We start from the raw sequence: 21,423 nt of genomic DNA, 5'->3' as shown, positions 1-21,423 counted from the left end.
TAGCTCAGTCCTGAGCAGGGCTAAACTATGACACTGCTATCACAAAGAACCGCCATGCCAACACACAGAACTCCTTGCTCAAAGGCATTTCTGGCATTCTGAAAAGCTTTTTTTTTTTTTTTTTTTTCCCCAAAATGCAGTCTTAATAAATAAACTGTAATAAAAGTTGCAAATTTGAAAGAGATTATCAACAGCTGGTTTGAAATCTTGACAACCTCATTACTATTTCATCTGGGACGATTTCTTTAAATCTGCTGTAGAGCATTCAGTGGGAGGCCCAGTTTCCAACAGTCATTTGACAGAAACATGTACCAAATGTAAGCACTTTGAATTTCTCACCTTAAAGATCTCTAATTTGTCGTAGATTTTCCTCATAAATACACTCCTATAGTCACCACTATTACTGGTTTAAATAAAAAGCTCTTAATTGAAATATATACAGGTTTCAGTAAATGTAAATATCAACAAATGCCGACAGAAATTCTTGTTCAAGAATATGCAATGCTACTGTGAAAGTGATCAGAAATAGATAAACAACCACCTCCTTTCCCTTCAAACAAGTAAATACACTGTTAAAGCCTAACTGAAGAAATCAAATTCTACCCTACTTATAAATGCCGCTTTTAAAGAGATAGTATGTATTCTGCCTTTTAAAATTAAATTAAATTGATGAGTAAAATAAAGGCAATTATTTTCAGACTTTAAAGATAAATTCTGAGTGCAATAAATATGGGGATTCATTTGAATTATTTTTGTTAGTATTAATCATCTGAACACACTCTAACATCTAATCTTGAGGCATCTGTGAATGGCATAATATCTTCATTGGTTACACTATTTTTAACTCACATTTTAACAAGTCATCAGAATTTTGACATGATTTCTGCTCCTACATTTTATTTAGTTTACGAAGGGAGAAATGTACAAAAAATTAAATACTATTTTCTTACACAACCTCTTCAAGGACCAAACAAAACAGTTAAATTGATTGCTAATGTTCAAAATGGGACAATCCCCTGGAAACTACAGTGCCTTCTCCCTTTTCCTGTTGCACGTAGAAAATTAAAATAGGGAGAACAACCTATGACCAATATTTTACTAAATGAAAAGTGGCACAACTAAATAAGAATTTTCTCAAACATAGGCAATGAACTTAGTGCATACTAAGTTCTCCTTGCAGATCCAGAATACAGAACTGGATAAGCATTAATCTAAGCCTCATGAATTACAAAATAAAGGGCTTCTAACACACATTGTGAGAAAGGAGGCAATTAGAGGGGTAAGCAGACAAAGAAGTTGAGTTCAACAGGATGAACTGCATTAACAAATTTAGGATGGCTGTTTAGGAGAAGGCTGTACAAACGATTGTGACAACTGTTCTTTTGATTTTAAAAACCATTACCTTTTCCATCACCTTTGTTTTCTTATTTCCTAGTACTGTTTGTTGATACTTAGCGATTGTTACAATTTAACAGGCCTATTTAATTGAACAAACTTGGTATGTTAGGGATTATAATCATGTTTTCCAACCTCTCTGGATAAATTGGCTATAGGGCTTACCTCATCTTATTGCTTAATGACTGCTGTTCATTTGAGGTACTCTAAACTGTCATTTATTACACTTAGAATAGGTAGAGTGGAACCACGCCAGAAGTGCAAGTAAAGTAGCACTGACATAGCGCACACATATTCCTCTGGTATGGTTACACAGTATCTAGCCTCAGCTGTGACAAAAGACTCTGCAAACACACATATGAATAGATTTTCTTTTTTTTTTTTTAAGTCACCCTGAGGAATAGAAAGGCATAGAATGAGGATAAAACATACCAACAAGGCATAAGTGAGAGAGTGTTAGGCCACATACTAAGTAGGATGAATGTTCTCATTTTTCTAGACAGGAAATAATGCATAGGAATTTGGCAGAAGAATGCCAAAACCTTGTAGGGAAATAGTTGCTAAAAATAGCTACAGTTCAAATACGTGGGTAATCAATATGATGTAAGAATACATTTAATGAATGAAACTCTCAAATTCTGATACCAATTGCTCAGGCCAAGTCCAAAAAGACAAAGTCTTGTCGTTTCTGTCTTTGAAAGACAAATAGATGAATAACTATATTCACATATGCATCAAATGTGCATTCCTGTGCTGAATTATAAATGCAAGGGTAACATGATACTGAGAACTAGCTTTTTTTTAAAAAAGAGAAAGCCTATTTGCTTAGGCAAAAAAGATACCAGAAACAAGACTTTGATATAAAAATGTTATTATCAAAATTTCTCAAAATTGAGATAAGGTCCATATCTCCTATGTCTTGTAGAAAGTATCTTGTAAGGTCCATGCAAAACCAGGAGATGTGACACAAACATTCTAGAGTAAATGGTCTATATGAGCCTAGCATTAAGAATCAATAATTTTTTTTAGGTAAACAACTAACTTCTTGGATTTTTTTTTTTGTTATCACATCAGACATAGAATAACTTCTGCTTTATACTATAGCGAAATTGCCTGATTGCTTTACTACAGGAAGACAGATTTGCTCTCAGATGAGAATATTTTCAATATGGATGCAATAAATTAAAAGTAAATAGGTACTCAATTCAAATAAGACTGACCTTGATAAGGATACTTTTTTCCATCAACAGACAACAGTTTTATCTACCAAGGGAGACAAATCATAGAAAAAGAATCATAAAATTGTTTGGGTTGGAAGGGACCTTTAGTCCAACACCCCTGCAAGAAGCAGGGACTTCTTCAACCAAATCAGGTTGCTCAGAGGCTTGTCCAACCTGGCCTTGAATGTTTCCAGGGACAGGGCATCTACCACCTCTCTGGGAAACCTGTTCCAGCATTCTACCACCCTCATTGTCAAAAATTTCTTCCTTATATCTAGTCTAAATCAATGCTTTTCTAGTTTAAAACCACTATCCCTTGTCCTATCGCAACAGGCCCTACTGAAGAGTTTCTCCCCATCTTTCCTGTAGGTCCCGTTTAGGTACTGGAAGACCACTATAAGGTCTCCCGAGAGCCTTCTCTTCTCCAGGCTCAACAGCCCCAACTCTCTCAGCCTGTCCTCATAGGAGGGGTGCTCCAGCCCTCTTACCTTCGTGGCCTTCCTCTGGACCCTCTCCAGCAGGTCTATGTCTTTCTTATGTTGGGGGCTCCAGAACTGGACACAGTACTCCAGGTGGGGTCTCACCAGGGCAGAGTAGAGGGGCAGAATCACCTCCCTCGACCTGCTGGCCACGCTCCTCCTGATGCAGCCCGGGATGCGGTTGGCCTTCTGTGCCGCAAGAGCACATTGCCGGCTCATGTTGAGCTTCTCATCTGCCAGCACACCCAAATACTTCTCCTCAGGGCTGCTCTCCATCTATTCTCTGCCTAGTCTGTATTTGTGCTTGGGATTGCCACAACCCAGGTGCAGGACCTTGGGTCCTTCAAGGGTCCAAGGCACTTGGCCTTGTTGAACTTCATGAGGTTTGCACAGGCCCACCTACCCAAGGCTATCAAGGTCCCTCTGGATGGCATCACTTTCCTCCAACACGCTGACCACACCACACAGCTTGGTGTCATCGGTGAACTTGCTAAGGGTGCACTCAATCCCACTGTCCATGTCGCCGAAAAAGATGTTAAACAGCACCGGCCCCAATACCAATGCATAAGAAATGCCAGTCGTCACCAGTCTCCACTTGGACATCAAGCCGTTGACTACAACTGTCTGAGTGCAGCCATCCAGCCAATTCCCTATCCACCAACTGGTTCGTCCATCAAATCCGTGTGTCTCCAGTTCAGAGACAAGGATGTTGTGTGGCACAGTGCCAAATGCTTTGCACAAATTCAGGCAGATGACATCAGTTGCTCTTCCCTTATCCACCAATGCTGTAACCCCATTGTAGGGGGCCACCAAATTTGTCAGGCATGATTTGCCCATAGTGAAGCCATGTTGGCTGTCACCAATCACCTCCTTATTTTCAAAGTGCCTTAGCACAGTTTCCAGGAGAATCTGCTCGACGATCTTGCCAGGCACAGACATAAGATTCACTGGTATGTAGTTCGTCGGGTCTTCCTTGTTTCAGTTTTTAAAAATTGAGGTTAAGTTTCCCGTTTTCCAGTCAGTCAGAACCTCACCAGACTGCCACGACTTCTTAAATATGATGGACAGTGGCCTGGCAACTTCATCCACCAAGTCTCTCAGGACCCCTGGATGCATCTCATCAGGTCCCATGGACTTGTGCACCTCCAGGTTCCTTAGAAGGTCTCAAACCTGATCTTCTGCTACTGTGTGCAGTTCTTCACTCTCCCAATCTCTGCCTTTGCCTTCTGCGACTCGGACAATGTTGCTACAGCCCTTGCCGGTAAAGACTGAGGTAGAAAAGTCACTGAGTACCTCAGCCTTCTCCATGTCCTGGGTAAGCAGGTGTCTTTTCTCCTTCCAGAGAGGGCCCACATTCTCCTTAGTCTTCCTTTTATCCCTGATGTACCTATAGAAGTTTTTCTTGTTGCCCTTGACCTCCCTGGCCAGATTTAATTCATCAGGCCTTTAGCCTTCCTAACCTCATCTCTGGCTGCTGATCTCTCTGTGTTCTGGTTTTGTTTAATGATGGGACCCTAAGGTGGTAGCTTCTGTAGGAAACTGCTAGAAGTTGCCCCACTTTGTTCAGTGGACTCGGCCAGGCCTAGGGCAGACCCATTGCTGGCCAAGGCTGAGCCAATTGGTAGCAGAATGTTCTGTGATAATGGCTCTGCGATAACACATTTAAGAAGGGGAAAACAGAAATTAAAAGAAAAGAGAAGAGAAGAAAAGATGTGAAGAAGCAGAGCGGGGGCAGAGGCACAGAGGGGAAGGCACAGGCCTCATGGGCCTTGCAGGCCTCAACCTCTGGCCTCTCGCCAGGTGGCCGACTAGGCCCAACTCGGCCCAGCCTGGCTGCAAGAAGTGGAGAGGAGATGAGATGCGAGGAGATCCTGAGAGGCATCTGCCAGCCTGTTGTGAAGAATTTATCTTGTGAGAGGAATGGCTGCAGACCCCAAGGTCAGTTCAGAAGGAGGGGGAGGAGTAATGCGGCTCCTGGCCGAGATTCCCCTGCAGCCTGTGGTGACGACCACGGTGGAGCAGGTTGTCCCCCTGCAGCCCATGGAGATCCACGGCAAAGCAGAGATCCACTTGGAGCCCATGAGGGACCCCACATCGGGGGAGGTGGATGCCTGAAGGAGGCTGTGGCCCACGGAGGGCCCACTGGGGCAGCTGTTCTGGCGAGACTGCACCCCGTGGAAGAGATGACCCACGCCGGAGCAGTTTCAGGAAGGACTGTGGCCCGTGGGAGGGACCCCACAAAGGAGCAGGGGAGCAATGCAAGGAGTTCTTCCCCTGACCATGAAGCAGCAGCATAAAACAACATGTGATGAACTGACCGCAACACCCATTCCCTCTTCCCTCCTGTGCCACTCGAGGGGGAAGGTAGTAGAGATAATGTTAAGCTTGGGAAGAGGGAGGGGTGGGGGGAGGTTATCTTGTTCTCTGTCTCATTATCCTGCTGTTTTTAGTAATAAATGAATAGTTTTCCCCAAGTCGAGTCTGTTTTGCCCGTAACGGTAACTTTAAGGATTTCTCCCCGTCCTTATCTCAAACCTCGAGCCGTTTTTCTTGTATCATCTCCCCCTATTCTCTTGGAGGATGGGGGGAGCGAGAGAGAGACTGCGTAGTCTGGTCCCGATTGGGGCTGAACTACGACTCCCAGACCACCTTTCATCATCCTTCTGCAAAAGTATCATTCTAACTGAAGATACTTAGAGAGATAGCCAAAACAGATTATTGAAATTAAGTACTTTGACTGTTTTCTTGAGTGGAGAACAAAAAACCATGCCAAGAAGGCTACTAGGTCTAGACAGAGAGCCTGGCAGACATCAAAATAAAAGATACTATTTTGTCTAATATAGAAAGTGTTAAGTAGAAAAATGAGATAAAGGAATTTAAAACTAGGAGTAAAAGATGTCTTAAACATACAAACAGAAAAAGAGAAAGTAGAAATTCTATCATTCGAGGTTGGGAAGACATCAATGGTAAACTAGATATTGAAAAATAATATCCCGCCTGAATTTTGATTAGGGATGATAATATGCAATATGGGAACAAAGGCACAGTAATCAATGAAAATTAGTATAAACTTGTATCACTTTTCATCAGGCAATTGCTCTTATAAGCAGATGAAATGTAGAACAGGAACACATACAAGTAAAAATAGAATTGTTGAGAGGGCAAGAAAATTGCTAGTTGGAAGGTAACAGTATATTTTACTTGAAGTGCAACAGGTGGAAGAAGAATTATGAAAACAGTTTGCAAATGAGTTATGTAGAAACTGACCATATCTAGTATTTTCAATAATGATTTTGACAAAGAAGTTAAAGAGTGCTCTCAGATAAATATGGGAGGCACCATGACTACAGAATATTGAAGTAATCTCATCAGCAGATATTTGATAACATTGAAGGTTGCTGTAAAAGAAATTGAGTGAAATTTAACACAAAGTTCTGAACTAGCAAGCATCTTTGCTACACAGGGAATGACTTAACATTTTGAAAAAAGACGGAAGTTATAAATCCACTGTACAAAACCTCAGTAAAATTTCATACAAGCAGAGACACAGTTTTGATCTTTCCAAGGAAGGTGAAAGCTACAACAAAGGCAGGAAAGTACTTTTGAAGGAGCCGCTTTTTACAAGGATGAAAATGAAGGAGTTTGACTTAGCTGATTCATAAAAAAGAAAACCAAAAGTTTCTATGCCTCCCCATCGTAAGTTTATTTGAGGAGTGAATACATAGTCAAGAAAAGATTTGCCTTATTTAAGTTAAAAGGCCAACAGTGGCACAAAGGCAATTGAGTGCAGACTGACCAATGAGATAGCAATGTTCTAAAACAGGAGGAGACAGTCATGCAAAGCGGAAAACTATTTTTAGTTTGCCAGTCTTAGATGTTATTACATATTACAACATTAAATAGTATTAGATATTGCCCGAAATAGGAGATAAGATTCACAGAACCAAGATGTGCCACTTACTTTTAACTCCCTTATTTCCTAAAATTGTTTTCAAAAGTGAAACTGGACTGCAGGCACTACTAGTACACTTGCTAAAGAATATACAACTTGAAGGTAATTCCATATTTACATAATCCATGAGAAAAGTCATGTCTATGCTTTAGGTTCTTACTCTCCTTTCACATCTTGTATCAGGTAGATGCTGCCTACTGCAAACTTTTATTGCAGATGATACATTAACCACAGGAACATGCATGCCTTGAAATAGCTTTCCTGGTCTAAATTTCAGTTTTGGCTCCTGCAAGCACGTAACTGCTTGCTGCTGCGAGACTACCACCACCATCTGCAGCACTCTGGCTTGCATGTGCATATGAAATGGAATACTATTATTATATTGCGTATCTGTAGAAGCATGACACAATACCAGGATGTGAGATACAAGTCACTTGCTTCAATAGCAAGCTAATATAGACTTCTGAATAAGAATACTCCTTGAATAACTAACAGATATATTAAGAGTGGTAGAGAAAAAATGGAAATGTATGGATGTAGGAGCATCAAAAACATAGCAGAAGCGATATAAGAAAAATGTGTTGATGGCACCCAGATTAGTAGTTTATTTAGTTCACAACACTTCATGCAGCTTCTAGGGATGCCCAATCAGTAAAATATAACAACTTAAAATAATTTACAGACCACAACAAAAAGCTGAGCCACTGAGAGATGATGTTGGAATGATAAAAAGCAAGTTTAGGTATGGAAAAGCAAGCAAATCTTACATACTCAAGAGATGGAACCAGATAGAAACACAAATATCCCCTTAACTGTCAGCTCCTAAACAGTATACAAGGCACATCCAACAGTTAATGGATACCAGCATAAGAAGAAATCTAGAGTAGTTGTGGTGGACTTGTCAGCTGAAGTCCCGTATCCTATACATCATTTCAAGGAATCCTGACCAGATCAGGTCGGTAAACATATACGGATGGCTGAATGCTGGACAGACTACTGAGTGCATGTATGTTAGTGCTTTTAACTACATAGATAGTAAAGCGTAACTGAAATACTTTTTGTTTTAAAATAACATCACCTGCCTCTCCTATAATATCTGGCATTGAACTTTGCTACACCATCACTAAAATTATTTACTATAAGAAAGAAATAACTAGAAGAAAGAGGATTGTTGTCTATCTTTGCAAATATGTTTTTCAAATTTCGGATCCATTTATCGAAAAAAAGAACACAGCAGAAAGTGATGTGGATTATTTATTATGTCAATAGTCAGTGAAGGAACAGAAGCGAGCCTGCCCATACCTGAGCCGTTGATTAAGGTCAGGTCAATGTACGAATGGTTGAAATTATGGATTAGCAGAGTCTGAGATACTAAAAAAGAAGAGTAGCAGAAAACCAAATTCCTACAAACAGAACATATGGGTATATGAAAATTCAGCACATACCCAGATAGTTTTACTCTTGAAACCATATTTCATGAAGAAACAAAAATAAATCAATTGGTGCAGGTAATAAAAACTAATATTCCCAAGGAAAAGAGAATGAATAGAGATGAGAAGTCAATATTGCTCCAAGATATCAAAACGATCACCAGACACCAACAGTCTCAACAAGCATTTGTGACAAGACCAGAACCAGATATAGTGAAAATGGAGCTAGCAAATATTTCTGTAGAGGTGCATTGGCAGTAACTTTTAAATGAAGGAACTGGATGAAAGACAGACGTAAATACATTGCTGTTTGGAAAAAAAAAACAAACCCAGACCCAAATGCCCTCATCTTGTGATACATCAGAATTCAAACCAGAGATTTGTTTTGGATAGGAAGTGAAACGGTTTGTATAAGGAAACTAATAGGAGAAGGATGCATATTCTTTTCCTTTTCTTAGAGTGATGTCAAACTGAAGTTATCAGAATTTGAAAAAAAAACTTGTCATTCGAAGAAAACATAGTAATAAACAAAACCTCTTGCTCCCAAAGCTAATTGAAAAAAAAAACATCTCAAGGAGAAACTGACAAGCTAATGGAGCATAAGTATATAAAGATGCAATGCATGTGTGAGCCAGGATGTCTGTACTGAAAGATTGTTCTCTTCTGGAGGGATACACATGCAGAACAGTTACAATTTGAGAAAATAATTATTTTCAGGGAATGACTGAGAAGCTTATTTCCAACATGTCTGAAAATTTCACTAGACTCAGGACAAAAATGGAATACTGTAGCTTAATAAAATACCAACTGGTAAGTGTAGGGAAATTTGACACATTCCACAGGTTTGAAAAGTAGCTGATTCTGTGAACTCAAGAATTATTCTGGATGCTCTGGATTGGTACAGGTAGCCAATTCCCAACTACTCCAACGCTGTTCTTTAGCCCTGCTATAAACCGTTCTTGGCCATGAGACAAGGAAGAAAAGTGGATTTTGGCACTGCTACACTACTTAATAAAGACTCCCTTTATCAGTGAATATGGTACCACTGGAAAAACAGATTTTCAAGAAAAAAGTAAATAAAACTAAGTCACATAAGTATCTCTACTGAAATTCAATGTTCGGCTTAAACTTGACAACACAAGTCTTTATTTTGCCCCTCCAGAAACTTGTTGATGGGTCTGTTTTGGTACTAACAAAAACTCCCCAAACCCTACCCCTATGTTTTTCAACCTTCCTACAAAGTGAACCTTCCATATTAGAAAGGATTTTAGTAGACTTTGCTTTTATTATTTATAAGGTATTTGGGTTTTTTTTTAATATATCAAGCTGTTTATTTCTTAGTTACAATGTCTCACCTTTGAAGCTGTGGCATTTAGTATTTTTAACTAACAACAATCAGAGTTTCTAACCAAAATGTAAACTGAAAATATGACTTGTTAGGACTTAATCATTCACATGTTTCGCCAGGACATTACACAATTAAACAATGAGGAAAAAAGGTAATTATTATATGGAAAATATTCTAGCATCTTAATTAGTACGTGATTTGAAAACCACTGCTGCGCTGTATTGAGGAATACCTGGAAGGACGCAGTAGATTGATGTGTGTTAGTAAGCAGGATTCCTCATCTTAAGGCATTCCTGGCTACTTTCTACTCCAAAATACATTCTGTCAGCATGTCTTTTCGCCAAATATAATTTTTTGTAATTCTGGAACGTGCACTGAAAAGAATTAAGAGGAAATAAACCCCAGAAATAATAAAGAAAACACTGGAATTTTTAGCAGGATCATATATCTAACTAAGCCTGTGTGTCTATAAACAGCTACCTATTTTACAAAAAAAAAAGCAAGAAACCTTTGCAGTACTCGGAGTGTAGTTTCACCCATCTAGATAATCCTAACAATTTAAAACATTCAATCCATTTTTTCCATGCTCCTCAACTATATCACAGCTATGCCAAAGCACTTCCTACTTAAGCAAGTTCCTAGGTAGAAAAAACTGTAGTGTATGCAAACTTTTTAAATAAAAAAGAAAAAACTTTACTTGATGTCATAGTTCAGCCCCAACCAGACTACGCAGTCTCTCTCTCACTCCCCCCACCCTCCAAGAGAATAGGAGGAGATAATATAAGAAAAAAAAGCTTGAGGTTTGAGATAAGGACAGGGAGAAAATCCTTAAAGTTACCGTTACGGGCAAAACAGACTCAACTTGGGGAAAACTATTCATTTATTTCTAAAACTAGCAGGAGAATGAGACAGAGAACAAGATAACCTCCCCCCACCCCTCCCTCTTCCCAAGCTTAACATTATCTCTACTACCTTCCCCCCTCGAGTGGCACAGGAGGGAAGAGGGAATGGGTGTTGCGGTCAGTTCATCACATGTTGTTTTATGCTGCTGCTTCATGGTCAGGGGAAGAACTCCTTGCATTGCTCCCCTGCTCCTTTGTGGGGTCCCTCCCACGGGCCACAGTCCTTCCTGAAACTGCTCCGGCGTGGGTCATCTCTTCCACGGCGTGCAGTCTCTCCAGAATGGCTGCCCTCCATGGGCCACAGCCTCCTTCAGGCATCCACCTCCCCCGGTGTGAGGTCCTTCACTGGCTCCAAGCGGATCTCTGCTCCTCCGTGGATCTCCATGAGCTGCAGGGGGACAACCTGCTTCACCATGGTCATCACCACAGGCTGCAGGGGAATCTTGGCCAGGAGCTGCATTACTCCTCCCCCTCCTTCTGAACTGACCTTGGGGTCTGCAGCCATTCCTCTCACAAGATAAATTCTTCACAACAGGCTGGCAGATGCCTCTCAGAATCTTTTCACATCATCCAGCTCATCTCCTCTCCACTTCTTGCAGCCGGGCCAGGCCGAGTTGGGCCCAGTCGGCCGCCTGGCAAGAGGCCAGAGGTTGAGGCCTGCAAGGCCCATGAGGACTGTGCCTTCCCCTCTGTGCCTCCGCCCCTGCTCAGCTTCTTCACATCTTCTCTTCTCTTTTTTTTTCTGTTTTCCCCTTCTTAAAGGTGTTATAATAGAGGCGCTATCAAAGAACATTCTGCTACCAATCGGCTTGGCCTTGGCCAGCAGCAGGTCTGCCCCAGGCCCAGCTGATTCCACTGAACAAAGGGGAGCTACTTCCAGCAGCTTCCTACAGAAGCTGCCACCTTAGGCCCGCCCTCACTAAACAAAACCACAACACTTGAGAATTTACTGTATGTACACAAAGTTTAAAATATATTCACATACTTGCCATATTGTTTTCACCTTGATGACCACCTTAAGAAGAAACAGCAGGAATAAAGATAAATATAAAATATCTACCCTATGGATAAAACTACAGCTTGCCAAATCTTGTCCTGAACAGTATCTTATTATTAACTAAGAATTTCTGGTAAGCAACCAGATCTTTCTTCTACTGTAAAATACTGAATATTTCTACTGAAAAATTTGTAACAATAATTGATACAAAAGCATCTTCCCCACTCTACCTGCTCCCACCTGCTAATGTCATTACTTCACATAGTTGTATATTAAAAGTCACAACACTAGACTGAAGACATAAATCATAATTAGCTTTAGTATTAATTTCTAACTCATTTGACAGCGTGGAAAACTTGTACCAATGTGCTTTAATTCAACAGTAAAGCTATGTTTCATGACAGAAGGTGTTCAAAGCATCATTTTTCGTTGGTAGCAAGCATGAGAGATGATTGAGATAATAAAATATTTTTTTTTTTCCACAGAAATAATACTCATCAGCCTTTTATTTTTTTTAAAAGAAAAGTTTAATGCATTTTTTCTAGGCTTTTTCATTTTCAGAAATTCTCTGCAACTGAAACATTTACATAAATTACAAGTATCATACTTTTTACATTAGGAATATTACATCTTTCGGTGAGTGTAAACTTACGAATGATAAATATAACAGTTCTTAAGCGGAAACAGCTATAGAAAGTTACAGAAAGTGATCAACTAGCAGAATTAAATGTACTATGCCACAAAGATGTGGATGGAGTGGTGGATAAATGAGATGACTGTCCTGATCTAAAAAACTTATGAAAAAGTAGACTAGCTTGCTCATTTTAGCTGTAAGATAAAGCCTTACACAGGCATTAAAAGCTATCTATCACAACTACAAATATGTAAGGATGTAACTTAACACCACTGAAGAGTGTTGTATAATTCAGTGTAACTAAAAAATGGAAAGCTAGGGAAGGGACAGATAAGCAGCAAGTTAAGTACAGAGTGACTTTTCCTTAAGTGGAATATAAAGACTATCAGGAATGAAATAGCAAGATGGAAAAAGAAAAATCTCTCATCTTAAAAGTACTCTCATTTTAAAAGTACTAGAACAAGTTCCTTAGGACCCCTCATGATCAAAGATAACACTGAAAAAAACTTTACACATTGAAGTGGAAAAACTGAACATCAGTGAGACTGATGATCTTGCGAAGTTAAATACTTTGAACACCTCTTGTCACTGAAATGTATTCCTGGTGATAATTTAAAACCTGTCCTTGGTCTTCTATATCTGTTTAATTTGATTTTGACATATAACGTTGCCAAAAATCAAATATTGATTACATAACTTATGTATGGAAGAAGTGAAGACTTCAACCTGAAAGCTGTAATTTTCTTTTATACTAATATAATCTCCCTAAGAGTAGAACCAAATTAGAAGTTTGAAGGAATGACTCAGTAATTTGCTCTGTATATAGTCTTCTAAATTATCTGAAGTTATAGATTTAAAATCTTATATTGTAATTTAAAAAAAAAGCCTGAAGAGTCAACATTAATGCAAACATAAAAAGATTTATCCATATCTGTAAAAGCTATTTTACACTAGGTAGTGTATTGTTTTGTATCTGAAAAGAACATTGCATTTAACTCCATGAAAATGCCAACCACAAACATACACAAAAATACAGTAAGATTTTAGAATATGAGCAGCTACTGAAAATGACAAGAAAAACTTGCAAGCCACACTGTGTCATGTGAAACTTTTCTCATGTGATTATTCAGCAAATACACCTAAGCTTGTTAAGAAAGCAGTAAAACTGCTTAAAACTTAAAAGACCAAAACTATATTGTAGAAGTTAATACCTGTGACAATCACTATCAACTCTACGATTGAATGACTGAAAAAGAGAGGCCTGTTTGTGCAGTTTTCCTCTGAGCAAAACTTAGATTGCCTCTCTATCTGAATCCATCTACTATAAATATGGTTTAAATGCACTTTGAGCCACAGTGGATTTTGCTTGAAACTCAGATGCAATTCAGAGAACAAGGAAGGTATTCTACAGAGATTTATTAAAAGCTAACAAAAGCAAGTTTGCTTAGCTTTGGGGATGTACCTAACGATATAAAGAGTAGTCCCAACGGAAATTTGTCTTGAGAAGTTCTGACCTCCCAAGAGGCTACAGTGAAAAATATAATTACTTCTTTTATCAGAAAATTAAACTTTTGAGGATTGATTGAAATATACAGGTTCAAACTCAAAATTCATCATTTACTATTTCATTAGAAACTGAGATTTTCACAAAACATGGAAGATAAAGTGTAAAGAGTAAAGCAAATTTAAAATTGAATGTTGTATTTTGTCTACATGATCTGTGTGTATATATATATATATACAAACAACAACAGGTTTTCCAAAATACAATTATTAAAAGGTACAGACTTCCCCTAACAGAACAATCAGCAGTATTTAACGCACTCTCCCATACCTTCTCTCCAACACGCCTACACATTAGTAACTTGCTACTTACATTCATTCAATAGAGGTGCTCCCATCATTGCAAAAGCTTGATTTTATTTCTGAGAGAGACAAATGACTTTCTGCTACTCAGCAAATTCAGTAAGAGAGATGTAAGGTTTTATGTACATTTAGGACAAAAAAAATATAACAAGAAAAAGGTACAACAAAATAAACTGGAATATGTAGCTGACAAAGAAATATAGCGCCACTAGCTCTACGGCTAGACCATAACTTCAAACAGTACATATAATCAAAACTAATTTGTTGGAGGTTTTTTTTTTTGCTGAAACTTCCTCTCCTTTGTTTCATTTAATATATGCACGTTTTGGAGCCCTGAAATTAGTTCCTAAGCCAGTACATGAGAATATTGAAAAGATACACACTTGCAGACTAAAGAAGAAAAAAACCCACCCTGGAATACCAACTGGATGCCCAAGTATAATTTATCTTTATTCTCATGACTCTGTGGATCAAGAGGTCCAGTGTAAATTTAATTCACATTGCATTATTAGAAAGTCAGGATCCAGAAGGAAAAACAAAGTGAAGACGTTTAGACATATTGACAATCTTGAAGAACATGAATGAACCATATTTCTTGACAAATTCAGATGCTGTTTGAGAACTTGAGGGTACTGAAAAGGACTGAACAAAAAGATTACTAGTAGTTTGTTTGGTTTTTTTAAAAAGTAAAATGAACCAAGAGCTCTCTAAGTGGCAAAGAAGCTTAACTTTTGCACAAAATTCAAGCTTTAAGTAATGGAAACAGATGAGATAACTTTTCAACTTTATTTTCCAGTTGGGCTTTCCTAGATCTTTCCTTGTATCAGGTTGTACCACACCCTTTCAAAAGACATCACAGAAAAGCTAGGCTAGCTATGTTGCATGGCAATTCCTGTTATAAAAGTGGTGTGGTCTCACACATTTTGAACACAATCTGATTTTGCTGTAATACATTAAAAACAGGGCTTAACATGAAATACCAAAGCATGATCCAATATGATAAGAGCTCATCTCAACTAATTTCCCAACGAAGAGTTTCAGATTTTTCATCTGTTTCAAAGTTCTTGTAGTTTCCTTCTGTAATCTCTGAATCTTTGAAGACAGTCTAGAGGAGTGCATTCTGCTTCACAACAGATACGCTTTACTCCTTCCCATTGTGATAACCTTCCTGAAAATATACGGCCTTAATCTAGAGCTATTTCTTAGCATTGCTGTCTTTTTTTTTTTTTTTTTTTTGTGCCTGTTACTGGTCTCCTTCGGTTTTCTTTGGGTACTTTTGTTTTGCCAACAGGCAAAAAACTCATTGCAGTCTCTCTGTCATGTATTGCTCTTCCGCTCTGAGTGTTCTAACGTACTACACTCCGAGTTTTTATCTTTAAGCCATCAGCCAAGCGACAATTTTTTAGCAAAAAAATGAAGAAGTCACTTGTGGATCAAATTCACTGAACATCATCTTAAGAAAAGTAGACTATATAATGAAGTTCAAGTATGCTGTCTCTCATAATAACTTTGATTCTATTACATTGAAGGTGAGTACTGCATAAAACCACCCCATAGGCTAAATCAAAACTCTTCTATGGGTGGTTGCCAGTAAATCTTGTTTGCTGACAGAAAAGAATGAGACAGCAGAAAAGAAGAACTAGCAGATGAACAATCACTTAAGCAAGCAGAATAATCTTCAAGGATCATGAATTAGATGAGGAAGAGTGTTATTGTTTGCCATCTGCTACAGGTCTATTACTATGTCAGTATCTCGTGCCACAGAAAGATCTTTGTGATGTGAATGTATAAAGCAAATTCAGACAGCGTTTCCTCCTGCTGAAAGGAATCCTGCCGAAGGTAAACATTACAGGCCTTGCCACTGGTCAATGCACTTTGGTTTTGACATATGCTATTTAAAGTTTGATAAAAAGAGAACATAATAGAGTTCACTTCAATGATTAAATAGTCTAGCATAATCAGTAAGAACTGAATAATAACCCCACAAGGTTGGCATTAAAACTTTCTTTCTATTCAATTTAAGCTGTTTTTTTTTTTTTGTTTCCAAATGTCAGGCAGCAAATATCTAAGTTTGAGCAAAACCAGTTGGTTTGAAAGTGTCTTACACTGAACAACAATAAAGTGGGGCACAGAACTGCCCCAGCCCAGGCTAGAAATTTGCACGTACATTTTGTCAGCAAAATACTACTTGTTTAATGTTGTTACTCAGTGGCAGGATTATCTACGTTCCTGGGGATATTAAAGACATTCAAGGTGTTAACAATTTCATATTTATGATCAATATTGCAAGAAATAACATAAAACTTCAGTAAGCATAACGTGTTGATAGACCCACATATTAAATTGTGCAACAGTACCCAGGGAATGAACTATACTATCTTGCATTTATCTATTACTTAAAATGTTACAACACTTGCATGCGAACCAACCTTGTTCAACAGAGGCAATACATTAATTTGAGAGATTGTATGTCTGAGCACGGAGCTTGCAAGGCATATATGTACTTACTTTTGGTGTCGGGCAGGATGCAGTGGAGAGACGAGAGGTGGCCTGGGCACGAGGAGATTCTGAAGGAGTAGTACTGAGGGAAGCTGTATCCCGTGGGAGCACCTGAACACCACGAGAGATGATGGAATCTGGAATCTTAAAAAGGAGAGATAGAATTAATAGTAAAATAGATACTGTATTTAAAACTTACTCAAAACTTCACATCAAAAACATAGGAATACCCACTCCTCAGTTTGCATACCTCCTCATATGCAGTGCTGGCAGTGGTTAATGGCACGTTCTCATCATTTCAGTAATAAATACCTAGCAAATATATAAGATCATATTCTAACTGAAGTAGCCCAGAACATACTATTTGTCCTGAAAAACTTATGAATCAGACATACTAAAACAGAAAATAATAAGAAAGTAGTGTTTTTCCTCTTAAGTCTCTGTTTCAAACCGAACAATGATAAATGATTTCTACCGTGGCATGGAGGCGGACTGCCCATTCTCTAACTAGGGGACAATATTCTGAAACAGAAAACTGTTTATTAGCAATGACTAAATCCCTCTGAAGAAATGTCATGCAGTGAGAAAATTTCTCACAAGAAATGTCCTGTAGTGAGTAAATACTCTTCATTCTGTGTAGTGAAGTCTTTATTTCAGCTACTAAAATTCTTGATGTAAGGCTTGGGCTGCAAAAGCCACAGGCCTCTCTGGAGAGAGTACAGGCAAAAACACTAGAAACCACACCATCCGAAGCCAACACTTAGTTAAAAATGCATTCTGAAATGAATTATTTTTTTTTCCCACATAATGTTTTAGAAGGCCAGATAAGAAAGCACATCCTCCCTAATGAACACAATTGACAAAATGGTAACAACAGACGAGGAGAAGGCTGAGGTACTCAACAACTTTTTTACTTCAGTCTTCACTGGCAACCTCTCTTCCCACAACTCTCAAGTGGATGGACCGCAAGACAGGGAATGGAGGAGACAAGTCCCTCCTACTGTAAGAGAAGATGAGGTTCATGACCACCTGAGGAACCTGAACATGTATAAGCCTATGGGACCTGACGAGATGTATCCCAGAGTCCTGAAGGAATTGGCTGATGTAGTTGCCAAGCCATGATATTTGAAAAGTCGTATCAGTAAGGCAAAGTCCTTGGTGACTGGAAAAAGGGAAACATTGCATCCATTTTAAAAAAGGGTGGAAAGGAAGATCCGGGGAACTATTGACCTGTTAGCCTCACCTCTGTGCCTGGCAAGATCATGGAACATAGAAGCTATGCTGAGGCACATGGAGGACAGGGAGGTGATTAGAGACAGCCAGTATGGCTTCACCAAGGGCTAGTCTTGCCTGACCAACCTAGTGGCCTTCTATGATGGAGTGACTACACCAGTGGACAAGGGAGGAGCTATGGATGTCATCTGTCTGGACTTCTGCAGGGCCTTTGACACCATTCCCCACAACACACTTCTCTCTAAATTACAGAGATATGGATTTGATGTTCAGTGGACGAGGAATTGGCTGTATGGTCATATCCAAAGAGTAGTGGTCAATGGCTCAATGTCCAGATGGAGACTGGTGATGACTGGTGTCCCTCAGGAGTCCCTATTGGGACCAGTATTGTTTAATGTCTTCATCAGTGACACAGATGGTGGGATCAAGGGCAAGTTTGCCGATGGCACCAAGCTGAGTGGCGAGGTTGGCGTGCTGGAGGGACAGGATGCCATTCAGAGAGACCTAGACAAGCTCGAGAAGTGGGTCCATGTGAACCTCATGAGGTTCAATAGGCCAAGTGCAAGGTCCTGTACCTGCATCAGGGCAACCTCTGGTATCAATACAGGCTAGGGGCATGAAGGGAGTGAGAGCAGCCCAGTGCAGAAGGACTTGGGGGTACTGGCATATGAAAAGCTGGACATAAGCCTGCAATGTGTGCTCACAGCCCAGAAAGCCAACTGCATCCTGGGCTGCATCAAAATTTGCAGAGGCGAGGGGTGGAATGTTCTGGTTTTGTGTATCAGGGGGGCTACAGCGACAGCTTCTGTGAGAAGCTGTTAGAAGTTTCCCCTTTGTCCAGCAGATCCAGCTGGGTCTAGGGCAGACCCGCCACTGGCCAGGGTTGAGCTAATTGGCAACAGTCATAATGCCTCTGTGATAATGCATTTAAGAAGAGGAAAATTTGGAGAGAAAAAAAAAAAAAAAAAAAAAAGAAGCAGAAGCGCAGGCAGAGAGGGGGAGGTACGAACCTTGTGGGCCTTGTGGCCCTCACCCTCTGGCCTCCTGCCAGGCAGCTGTCCGGGCCTGACTCGGCCTGGCCCAGCTAGGAGAAGAGAATAGAGAATATGTGACTCAAGTAATTGAATACTGTCATTTTTTTCCCCTCAACTTACTTTGTCCCCATCTATAAATAATGACTAGGCCTAACTTAACAACCTTGACTTAGATACTGGGTTATACCTTGGGGATCTTATTTCGCCATAAACCCCCCTCCATAAACACGTTTCTCATGTTTATAACCTGTTTGTAAGTTGTGTGGAAACAGGTTTTGTTCTCAGTGTGCCACTAACTGCCTGCTCTCTGCTCTACTGCTGTGTTCCTAGACTGACAGTCAATTTCTGTCAGCATTTAAAAACCCCTGACTTTCCTCAGAAGACTTTTCAAGGCTAAGCAATTTGTGCTGCAGTTTCTGTTCCAAACTATGAAGTCAGCAGTTTTTCTTCACTGCAGATGATTATGCTGGTGATATCTTCCTCTCCAGAAACAGTGTCAAACTGGCCTCTACTTGGAGTATTCTCATTTGCAAACTGCATCTTAGAGATGTACCATAAATACAGGTAAACAGGGATGACGATATTCTGATGATGCAAACAGTTTGTAGTTAGATGCACCATTTCACTTCTCTTCTTCTCCTGAAATTCCATCTTAAATATGTTAAACACAAAAAGAGGCTGACATCCCTAAGTTTTACACTGGCATACTTCCAATAACACCTACAACTTCTAATGCTTCCTTTTAATCCTCATGACTAAAGACAATACAGCAAAAAATTACATTTTGATCAAGGTATAAAATAAAAAATAGACACAATATAAGAAAGAATAGTTTTAAGTCTTCAAATAAGACACTTCTTCTTTACCCTGCTCTAATATAAAGTTGTACTCATCTTGGTATGATTGCATATGGGTCTATTACCTCTTTTATACTGAATCAAAGTATGGTTTGAGTTGGAAGGGACCTTTAGAGGCCATCTAATCCAATCCCCTTGCAAAGAGCAGGGACACCTTGCACTAGACCAGGTTCCTCAAAGCCCCATCCAACCCAATCTTGAACACTTCCAGGGATGGGGCATCTACCACCTCTCTGGGCAACCTGTGCCAGTGCCTCATCACTCTCACAGCGAAGAATTTCTTACTTATGTCTAATCTGAAACTACTCTCTTCCAGTTTAAAGCCATTACTCCTTGTCCTGTCACTACATGCCCTTGTCAAAAGTCCCTCTACAGCTTTCTTATAAGCCCCCTTTAGGTACTGGAAGGCCGCTACAAGGTCTCCCCAGAGCCTTCTCTTCTCCAGGCTGAACAGCCCCAACCCCCTCAGCCTGTCCTCATAGGAGAGGTGCTCCAGCCCTCTGATCATCTTCGTGGCCCTCCTCTGGACTCACTACCACAGGTCCATGTCCTTCTTATGTTGGGGGCTCCAGAACTGGACACAGTACTCCAGATGGGGTCTCACCAGGGCAGAGTAGAGAGGGAGAATCACCTCCCTCGACCTGCTGGCCACGCTCCTCTTGATGCAGGCCAGGATGCGGTTGGCCTTCTGCACTGCAAGGGTGCATTGCCAGCTCGCTAAGCTTCTCATCTACCAACACTCCCAAGTCCCTCTCCTCAGGGCTGCTCTCTATCCATTCTCTGTCCAGCCTGTATTTGTGCTTGGGATTGCCACCACCCAGGTGCAGGACCTTGCACTTGGCCCTGTTGAACTTCATGAAGTTTGCACAGGTCCACCTACCCAAGGATATCAAGGTCCCTCTGGATGGCATCACTTTCCTCCAACACATTGACCACACCACACAGCTTGGTGTCATCGGTGAACTTGCTACGGGTGCACTCAATCCCACTGTCCATGTCGCCGAAAAAGATGTTAAACAGCACCGGCCCCAATACCAATGCATAAGAAATGCCAGTCGTCACCAGTCTCCACTTGGACATCAAGCCGTTGACTACAACTGTCTGAGTGCAGCCATCCAGCCAATTCCCTATCCACCAACTGGTTCGTCCATCAAATCCGTGTGTCTCCAGTTCAGAGACAAGGATGTTGTGTGGCACAGTGCCAAATGCTTTGCACAAATTCAGGCAGATGACATCAGTTGCTCTTCCCTTATCCACCAATGCTGTAACCCCATTGTAGGGGGCCACCAAATTTGTCAGGCATGATTTGCCCATAGTGAAGCCATGTTGGCTGTCACCAATCACCTCCTTATTTTCAAAGTGCCTTAGCATAGTTTCCAGGAGGATCTGCTTGATGATCTTGCCAGGCACAGAGGTAAGACTCACTGGCATGTAGTTCACTGGGTCTTCCTTGTTTCCTTTTTTAAAAATGGGGGTTAAGCTTTCCCTTTTCCGGTCAGTGGGAACCTCACCAGACTGCCACGATTTCTCAAATATGATGGACAATGCCTTGGCAACTTCATCTCACAGTCCCTCCC

General features: G+C 40.2%; 1 protein-coding gene across 17 annotated transcripts in view; it reads right to left on the bottom strand.

Moving 5' to 3' along the window:
• GPHN (gephyrin) overlaps positions 1 to 21,423 on the bottom strand; it is a 313,321-nt gene that overhangs the window by 91,992 nt on the left and 199,906 nt on the right. For all 17 annotated transcript variants that reach the window (XM_086748177.1, XM_086748178.1, XM_086748161.1 and 14 more), the window contains one exon: positions 16,732 to 16,866. In XM_086748177.1, the coding sequence (XP_086604303.1) occupies positions 16,732 to 16,866 (135 nt within the window). The remainder of the gene's footprint in view (positions 1 to 16,731; positions 16,867 to 21,423) is intronic.

This window comes from Chlamydotis macqueenii, chromosome 5 (assembly GCF_036417535.1).
Source record: "Chlamydotis macqueenii isolate bChlMac1 chromosome 5, bChlMac1.mat, whole genome shotgun sequence".
Lineage (NCBI taxonomy): Eukaryota > Metazoa > Chordata > Aves > Otidiformes > Otididae > Chlamydotis > Chlamydotis macqueenii.
Note: the sequence above shows the minus strand (reverse complement) of the source record. Positions and strands in the feature narration are given on the sequence as shown.